We start from the raw sequence: 9,361 nt of genomic DNA on the forward strand, positions 1-9,361 counted from the left end.
AGCCGATGTACCTGAAGAGGATAAGTCATCTGGAGCTCCGGAAATCTTCTTCCTGATTGGTCGTCGCCCCGGCCTCCCTGCTCCTCTCTTGAGATTGAGGAGTACTTTTGAATTTATTCGGAATGTCGTTCGAGAAAAGAAAACGCAAGTCGGTGCAGACGGAGTCGGTCAGTTCTAGATAGCTCGGTAACGTGACGGGGTCAAATGTGCTGACAGGATTTCTCGATATTGGAGGGCGTTTCACGTTTCTAATGGAAGTGGCCTGGTTGAAGGAATCTGGGAAATAAGTGTTACCGTAAGAATCCAGTGGGGCTAGAGGGGGAGTACAACAGGTATTACTGGTATTGCAGGCGAGCTAAGTTACTGTCATCATCGTTAGAGAAAAGAAAACGAAGTCGGTGCAGACGGAGTCGGTGGTTCCTAGATAAGCTCGGTAACGTGACGGGGTCAAATGTGCTGACAGGATTTCTCGATATTGGAGGGCGTTTCACGTTTCTAATGGAAGTGGCCTGGTTGAAGGAATCTGGAAATAAGTGTTACCGTAAGAATCAGTGGGGCTAGAGGGGAGTACCTTGAGTATTACTGTTGAGCCAAAGGGTAAAGTTACTGTCATCATCGTTAATTTTAGCATTAGAGAAAGACGTACCGGTTATTAGGTTGTGGTTATCAGAGAATGGTGCAGAAGGACTCGAGAGGCTTGTTAAAGGTAAACGGTGGGTTTTGGATACGGTGGGTCTTTGGACGCTGGGTTTGGCACATTTTCGAAGGCGTGATTGCCTTGTTCGGAGGACAGTTCTTCTGTTGGTATGTTCTCTGCTGAGGTTTCGTGGATCCTGTGGCCCAGTGGTGGGAATGATACGCTGTAGCCTTCGATGTGGCAGGAACAACATGTTGGAACCTGAAAATAATAGAGTAATATTGTAAATAAGTATGTATCCACGTAATCCATAACGGAACTAGTATTTTGTTAATTTTGGTGAATTTGTTAGGCAATTCAATTTTGATTCTTACCTTGAATATGTCCATGTGTAATCCGTTCTGTAGAATTATGTCAAGAGTCTATGATAGTTGTATACTTGAACGCATTTTGATTTAAAGTTGTCCGTTAAATAGGTACACGATTCCTTGGGTTTCCTGAAATAATATCTATACATTAATTTGGTCGTCAAAAGATGAACTGTTGACTGGTGACTTCAACGTAAACATTCAAGAATTAGCATCTATGTCCATTAAACATTCAGTTAAAGGTGTTTTACAATCTTGTCAGTTTTTTACAATCTTGTAATACCCATAGCCAATTTTTCTTGTGAAACATGTACAGTAATATGTGCAGGGTGTTTTTTAACCCACTCTCCGTAGAGTTATCTATATCGGAAGCAAAATATAATTACAGTCATAAACCACTCCAATGCAGTGAGCAATACGTCGCTTCTTTTCGTTGGACTAATGTCACGTGTAGTTATTAGTTAAGTATATTGTTGTCTCTGTCTGCGTCTTCCACTGAAGCAGAATATACTTCCATTAACCTTAAGTTACGCTCTGTGATCGAGTGTAAATTCACTATGCTTGGACAAATGAAGCTAGCTACAACTTCTTTGGGTCTCCATTGAGACCAAAATGTTCTGCTGAAGCAGAATGTATGTATTGTACTTACAAACACTTCTCTAGTCGTAGCGTCTGCGTATGTTCTCAGTATTGACGATGTACTTCCACTGGCCTGAAGTTGCCCGCGCTCGCTGTGGTCGAGCGTACTTCACTAATACTTGGACACATGAAGCCTGCTTCACCGGCGCTTGCGAAGTCCCTGTTGGCTGTGTCGCCTCGCCTGGAAGTAGATACAATTCTGGATTAATACATTGTTCTACAGAATGAAATAAAAAGGACCGTTCAAACGTTCGATGGTGACTTTTGAGATCATAATGAACACCTTTATTATTAAACCAATGCTTAAATCGCGAAAAAGAATGGCTTTTCCATATAAATTAGTGGCATCACGACAGTCCAAATGTATGAGACCAAATATTTTTGCGATTTCGGCATTGGTCCCTTAATAAATCTTGTTCATTATGACCTCAAGTCACTATGCAAAGTTTGAACGATCCTTTTATTAAACCGTGTATACTCTTAAATGAAGAAGGTACACGACAGGCACTGTCGTAACGTCACTAATATTATCTCAAAATGTATTGATAGAAAGGAAGTTACGTATTTACAGCATTTTTAGGAAGACAAATATGTAACTAGGTAGGCCTAACTATCCTCGGGTAGGAAATTAGGGTTCATGATTTCGACACAAGTAGTCCAAGGGTCAGAGAGCCTCTTCTGAGATGTGATAACTTAATATCAAACTCAGGTTTTTAAACATTTTAGGAATTAAGTATCTACCCTTATTCTCAAACTCAAATTTGCAAAATCTGACCAGTTTAAACAACTAATGTAAATATGTATAATTACCTCTTAGAGACTAGATGAAAGGACTGCAATGCACTAAACTACTAAATACAATAAGCTTACACAACATGGGCTTTCTATACTTTTGCTTATGCTTTTGTTTATGTTAGTATATGAACTATCAACTCACAAAGTATCTAACAGTTATCAGATGGCGGAACTACTAAATTGTAATTACAGATTGCGGTGACTACCATTTTTAAACCCACCAACGCAGCGACAGCTGACTAAATAACCTGTTAGGGACTAGTCTCTTTTATACTTAATAGCATCACATAATATATAAAAGTACAAGTACAGAAGGCTCACTGTCAACAACCTGTCAACGGGCTGCATACGACATTGAGTTATATTGCGCAGCGATAAGGTCGTCAAACTTTATGGGCCGCGAACTCGCGGCCGCCAGGAATGTATGAAAGAAACGCGGAGTGAGCCACCCCTGATAGCATCTAAACTATCACCTGAGGATGTACCTAATGGAATTTGATGACTAAATCACTCAATCATTTTGCGTCTTTCGCTGGCTGCCCTTTTTCAACCCACCAACGCAGTGGCAGCTGACTAACCTGTTAGAGACTAGATAGTGGTCGGCCGTGTACTTGGCCTCCTGAGCGGCTGTGACGCCGTCCAGAGCGCCTTCTCCGGGGTCCCTGAAGTCCGCTAGTAGAGCCCCGGCTGCCGCCTTGTTGCGCCGGATGGATTGGATTATGGCGTCGCTGGAAATATGGAATTGCGGTGAGTACACTTAAATGTTTTTGTGTTTTTGGATTCGCATAAAAGATAGGTAATAGTTATGTCAGGTTTATACTACTTAGGTCTATTAACGACAATTTAGGGGAAAACTTGTAACGCACTTACAATACTAAACTTTTGCTGTTACACGTATCCATGTGCAACGGTTATCACTTAGTATAAAGGAATTCGGCTGCTTATATACCACCGATCATCCTCCTTGAATTGATATATTATAACTCCCGGCATTTTCCACGACTCATGGGAGCCAGGGGTCCGCTTTAACAACTAAGTCCGGTTTCCTCACGATGTTTTCCATCACCGAAAAGAGACTTATTTACTACCTATTTACCCATAAAATCACGTAGATAATTCCTGTGACACAATTTGCATTTGGATACATTTTTAAACATCTGCATTGAATCGACTACTTAAATTTCAAGATTAAAAAGTCGCTTTATCTATTCTGAGACTTTTTGCCAGTCATTATCTTCTATCTGCATTCCAGTTAAACTGCTTTGTAATGGAAAGCTTTTACTACACTATTTAGCATCGCTACAATGCATTATATTTGTGAAAAAAAAGGACTAAAGTACATAATGAACCGGAATACAAATGAAATAACGTTTCTTTTACTTAGACATCATAGCATGACAAGTAGGCATTATACTTGACCAGTTGACGCAAAAAACAGTGTCATTACTCGACAAATCTCAACCACTTTCACACTCTATATAACGTGATTTACTCTTTGTCCCATAAAAAAACAGTTATTTATTCAAACTGGTAGATGGAATTTCAACCTTAACAAGTACTTTACTAGATTGATATTCAGGTAATCAGTTTTGTTTGATTATAAAGACTTTACCTTAAAATACTTACGCAATTTGACCTTTACAGCGAAGACCGATTTTCCGCTAATATAAGTCGTTTAAGTGAATCCTAGGCATAACAAATGTTTGAATTGATCTCTTTTAAGTTAAATAATTATCTCAAATCGTGATCTTATTTACTACTGCAGGTACTTTAATATCAGTAACTGAATGAGCTTTTGTAAGGTTTCCTACTTTCGCTAAACAGGTAGATACTTGGCAAAGCTTTTAACTATAGTGGAAAGTCTTTGGACACAATGACAATTGGGCATGGGCACAAACAACAATTCATCGACAATACACTTGAGTGCCATTTTCGGTAAGTAGGTAATTACTTTAAACTATTTAAGGAAAATTGTACACAACTTTCTTCGTAATGAAAAAATTGTATTAACTTACTCCTTTTATTTATACTCATTGGAAGAGTTCGCAATTGCTAAGTATGAGTATAAATAAAAAGATCTCAATTCCTAAGTATAAGAAAAAATGTCCATGTGTGTTTGTAAACAGTTCATATTTAGCTTGCTCGCTGGGTGTGATCACAGGTAACTTTAGGTTTCGGTTTATCATTAAAACCTGACATAAAGTTTTTATTAGGTATAGACATACGTGGGGTAATCCTCAGAGTGGAGACAGAGTGTTTCTGAACAGTTCACATTAGGCTTGCTCGCCCGGGGTGATCACTTGCAGTTTTCGCTTTGACCTAATTATCGTCTACCATTAAAACGTTTTTATTAAAAAACATACGTGGGATAATCCTCAGAGTGCAGACAGAGTGTGTTTGTGAACAGTTCACATTTAGCTTGCTCGCTCGGCGTGATCACGGGCAGCTTTCTGGCCGGTGCTGGTCTTCTCCTGACCGGGCTGATGGTAGACTCGGCTGTAGCTCGCCGTGCTGGCGGCTTGGGAGGGAACGTGCCACGGCGGATCAGGTTGCCTGAAAAAAAATATTTTTTTATCTTCATCATCATCTTCTTGCCCTAATACCAGTCACTTGGGGTCGGTTCAGCATGTCTTCCATACATGTCTATCACTTGTCACTTCATCATTAACTTGCTTTCGTTTCATATCATGTCTCACACAGTCCATCCCCCTCTTCCTCGGTTTCCCTTCCACATTCATTCGTAGCTTTCTCGTCACATTACTTTCATCCCTTCGCCATACCGTTGTAGTCGATTTTATTTCTTAGGTGTTGTTCTTGTGAACTGAACTGTGAGGTCAGAAGACCGTACCGCTGCCTGTTTTTTTTTTTACTTTTAGCACCAGCCTGTGATCACGTGTAGTGTAACGGTGGGTAAAACCTATAGATGTGACGGACTTTGACTTCTGAAGTCCCTGAATTCAACGAGAATCAGTTGTTGTTATAAGCTTGCCCTTTAATAATTGGGTAATGGGTATGATATGAGAGCTTCTAATTAGAACTGACTAAAATGTGAGACGGAAGCGTAACTGCTAAGGCTTGGCGGTTGACATCTTGCAGGACACAAGGAGTGTCTAGCCAGACAATAGAAAGACACCTATAAGCGCTTAGTGTCCACCAAGGTGTTAAATAACTATCATTACACATTTGTAGTAATTTCCTACGTCCTACATCCTCGATAATGCAATCAAGTTTCAGTTCCTACATAACATCATAAGCATTAATGTTATAAAACTTATGTCATTATTCAAAATAGCGTTTATTCGACCTTATTAAAACTAGTTTCAGAATAGTATCTGAATCTAAAGTAGTAGATTTAAATTAAATTTGTACGCAAAACGTAAAAATAGTAAAACTTTCTATTAAAGTCGTAAATTATTATTGTCATGCACGAGATTATGATAACTTTAACCATAATATTAAATTTGTAGTCAATCGTATTCGATCTGCTAGGATTTGCTTGGTAAATATTAGGAAATATTCGCATTATACAGCGTTCGTAACATTTTAAATATTTATTAAGATAATTAAGATAAAAATTAGTCTAACCTAAATCTATCTAGGCTTTCAAGTTACAGTCTGTATACATTATAAAGAGAGTTGTAAGTAACAAATTATACTGCATTTACTTTATTAGTTTATAAGATTTGATTTATTTTCTAATTTGAACTATAGTGCCGAATTAGCATACAAAGTTCGTGCTGCATCGGGCCCATTTCTCAAAACTGAAAGTTACAAGGTACAAGCGGAAGTCTCTTTCCAACTTGTCATATTAGACATTGAAAACCACTTGTAAATTGTAACTTGTAGCTTCGAGAAATGGGCCCTTTTTATACATAGTACACATATCTTTATTATGACTATGATTGACCATAAATACAAGTAATCAATGATTATTCTTTATCCAAATTCTAATCTACAGGGTGAAATAAAAAGAACCGTTCAAACTTTGCGTAGTGACTTTTGAGGTCATAATGAACAACTTTTAAATATTATGGGACCAATGCTGAAATCGCAAAAAAAATTTGGCTATTCTATAGAAATGAGCGACATCATGACAGTCGAAATGTATGAAACAGCCAAATTTTTTTGCGATTTCATCATTAGTCCCATAATAAAAGTTGTTCATTATGACCTCAAAAATCATTATGCATATTTGCATCAACATTCGACAGTCCTTTTTATTTTACCGTGTATAATTTTTATTGTAGGTAGTGTAAACTGTTGCATGGGACACAGTACTGCTGTAAGCTGTACCTTGTTATTTTAATAAATAAATAGTAATAATCTTTTAAGAAATCGCTATGAATTTGCGGCGCTTGCCATCGAGACGCTGGGCCCGTGGTCGACCGACACTAAACAGTTTATAAAAGAAGTGTCGGTCAGACTAATAGGTGTCTCGAGGGGACTACAGGGCAGGGTCTTTCTTTGCCCAAAAATTAAGTCTAGCGGTGCAAACGGGCAACGCCGCCAGCATCCTGGGTTCACTTCCAGAAGTCGGTTCTATAGGTGAGATCTTTATATTTAGTTTTAGCATTAATTTTATTTTTTGTTGTGTATATTCATATTTATTGTTATATTAATAGTTGTAATAATCTCACCTTTCCTATCAATAAACCTGTTCAACGCCCTCAGCTTTTCAGCCACCGGTAGATCTTGCGCAAGAGTCTGGTTCGTCGCGTCCGCCATCAGATCCATGGTGGAGTTCTCTGTCGCGTTCTTATTTCTAACTGTAGAGGGCGCTTCTGTCGTTGTAGTTCTTGTGGTGTTCTGGAATTTGAGAGAAGGAAAGTGAATAATTTTATTTATTCCGAGATATTTTAGTTGAATGAAAACCTCACGCAGATTACGTTTACGAGTGAGTTTTCTAATGCCTATAAACACATTTGTGTAATCATTAGTTTTGCCTGCCTAGACTTTGAATTTTGTCATCATCATCCTCCTTGTGTTATTCCGGCATTCGCCGCGGCTCATGAGACCCTGGGGTCCGCTTTGACACTGAATTTTATTATTTTATATAGTAGGTATTTTGTCAGTGTGTCTCAGTATAACATACATATAATGATAGTGATCCTGCAGATTTGTATATCAATTCTTGATATAAAGATGTAATACAATCGGCTCATAAAGTACGTGATAATATTGGATGTACGAATGGTGGAACAAAAGATTAAGGTTTGTATGATACATTTTAGGAAAAAGGATAAGGAAATACATAATTATAATACAGCAGACAATTATAATACGCAGAATATAAAATATTCGATGTCATAAAAGATTCCCAAGCGGCCTACTTGCAAAAATTTGGATTTACAATTTTTACAATAGGTAAGCTCCTTCAGCCATAGACAGGACAAAGAAGTCGAAAGACGAATCCAAAATGCATGGAGGAGCTATTGGTCCATGAAGGAACTGATGAAGGGCGACCTTCCTCTGACCTTGAAACGGAAACTCGTTGACATGTGCATCCTGCCCGTCCTAACCTACGGTGCTCAAACGTGGTCACTCACCGAGGCGCAAAAGACCAAATTGAAGGTTTGCCAAAGAGCTATGGAGCGCAGCATCCTAGGAGTAAAACGGATTGACCGAATCCGCAACTCCACGCTGCGCTCAAAAACACGCATTACAGATGTTGGGGTTAAGACCGCCAAACTGAAATGGGACTGGGCAGGCCATGTCTGCCGTATGCACCCACAGAGGTGGGCTAAAATAGCCACCGTATGGGTGCCGCAAGACGGGCGGGGATCTGGCAGGCCCAGGCGGAGATGGCGGGACGACCTGGACGTGTATCTCAGCGACTGGCCGGAGATCGCTCATAACCGGGACGAGTGGAAATCGAAGGGGAGGCCTTTGCCCAGCAGTGGGACACAGTATAGGCTTTAAATAATAATAATAACAATAGGTAATAGGTATGTATTGATTCCCATTCTAAGTAATGAATGAATGACGATAGAATGGGAAATGATCAGGCTCTCAAGAGAGTGATCTTGGGTCGACCGGACGGCCACCAGCTAGTATCGCTGGGAAGACAGTGTGACGGCGGATCTGCGTCAGCTTCAAGTCAGTGACTGGCAAGAGGCTGCACTGAATTGAGACAGCTGGCGATCTCTCATTTTGGAGACCAAGATTCACTTTGCATCAATAGGCCAAAATAGTTAGTTAGAAAGAGTGAAATGCAATACTTACAGCAGCATCATCTTTCTTCTTAACCTCGTTACTTTTACTTTTAGTGTTATCTGTTTTGTTAACTGTTTTTGGACTGTATCTCCTCTGAGGTCTACGGTGTCGTGTGTCTGGTGCCTTAGTGGTTGAGTATTCAAACGGTTCATCGTCTAATAGTGTATCTGTATCTTCATTAAATGATCGTCTTAAGAGTTGAGCTTGTGGAGTGCCCTTGACTGCTCTGGTATCTGAGTCTGTGATATCTGAGTCTTCAGTGAATGCTCGTCTTAGGAGTTGAGCTTGTGGAGTGTCCTTAACTGCTCTGATATCTAAGTCTGAGTCTGTGGTATCTGAGTCTTCAGTGAAAGAGCGTCTAAGGAGTTGAGCCTGTGGTAGTGTGAGGGTTCCTTGACTTCTCTGGGTTCCTTCCCTGATCTGACGGCCTTTCGGATGAGGTTGGCCATATCGAGGAGTATGGGCAGCATGAGGTCTGAAGTGGCGTTGGCGTTACCGAACATTGATCTCACCTGGAATGTTCAGTTGGGGGGTTAGTGTGTGTAAAGAAAATGATTGCATGATATGTGTAGGTACATTTTAGTATTCTTGTGAAAATAAGATTTTGAGAGATAGTTTTATACATACATATGATCACGCCTGTATCTCATAAAGGGGTAGGCAGAGCACATGAACTACTAAGTTTCAGTGCTAGTCTTGGCAAAAAGGG

At 39.6% G+C, this 9,361-nt stretch overlaps 1 protein-coding gene across 1 annotated transcript; it reads right to left on the bottom strand.

Moving 5' to 3' along the window:
- Window positions 1-379: 379 nt before the first annotated feature.
- On the bottom strand, window positions 380-9,153 carry LOC125226670 (neurotrophin 1). The gene is made up of 8 exons (XM_048130728.1): window positions 8,662-9,153; window positions 7,077-7,245; window positions 4,803-4,992; window positions 3,018-3,167; window positions 1,655-1,825; window positions 1,012-1,134; window positions 647-898; window positions 380-523 (listed from the first exon to the last, which is right to left on the bottom strand). Exons 2-5 carry the CDS (start codon window positions 7,171-7,173, stop codon window positions 1,690-1,692), a joined length of 573 nt encoding a protein of 190 aa, XP_047986685.1. The 5' UTR covers window positions 7,174-7,245; window positions 8,662-9,153; the 3' UTR covers window positions 380-523; window positions 647-898; window positions 1,012-1,134; window positions 1,655-1,689.
- Between the last annotated feature and the right edge of the window lie 208 nt (window positions 9,154-9,361).

The sequence above is a fragment of the Leguminivora glycinivorella genome, chromosome 5 (assembly GCF_023078275.1).
Source record: "Leguminivora glycinivorella isolate SPB_JAAS2020 chromosome 5, LegGlyc_1.1, whole genome shotgun sequence".
Classification (NCBI taxonomy): Eukaryota; Metazoa; Arthropoda; class Insecta; order Lepidoptera; family Tortricidae; genus Leguminivora; species Leguminivora glycinivorella.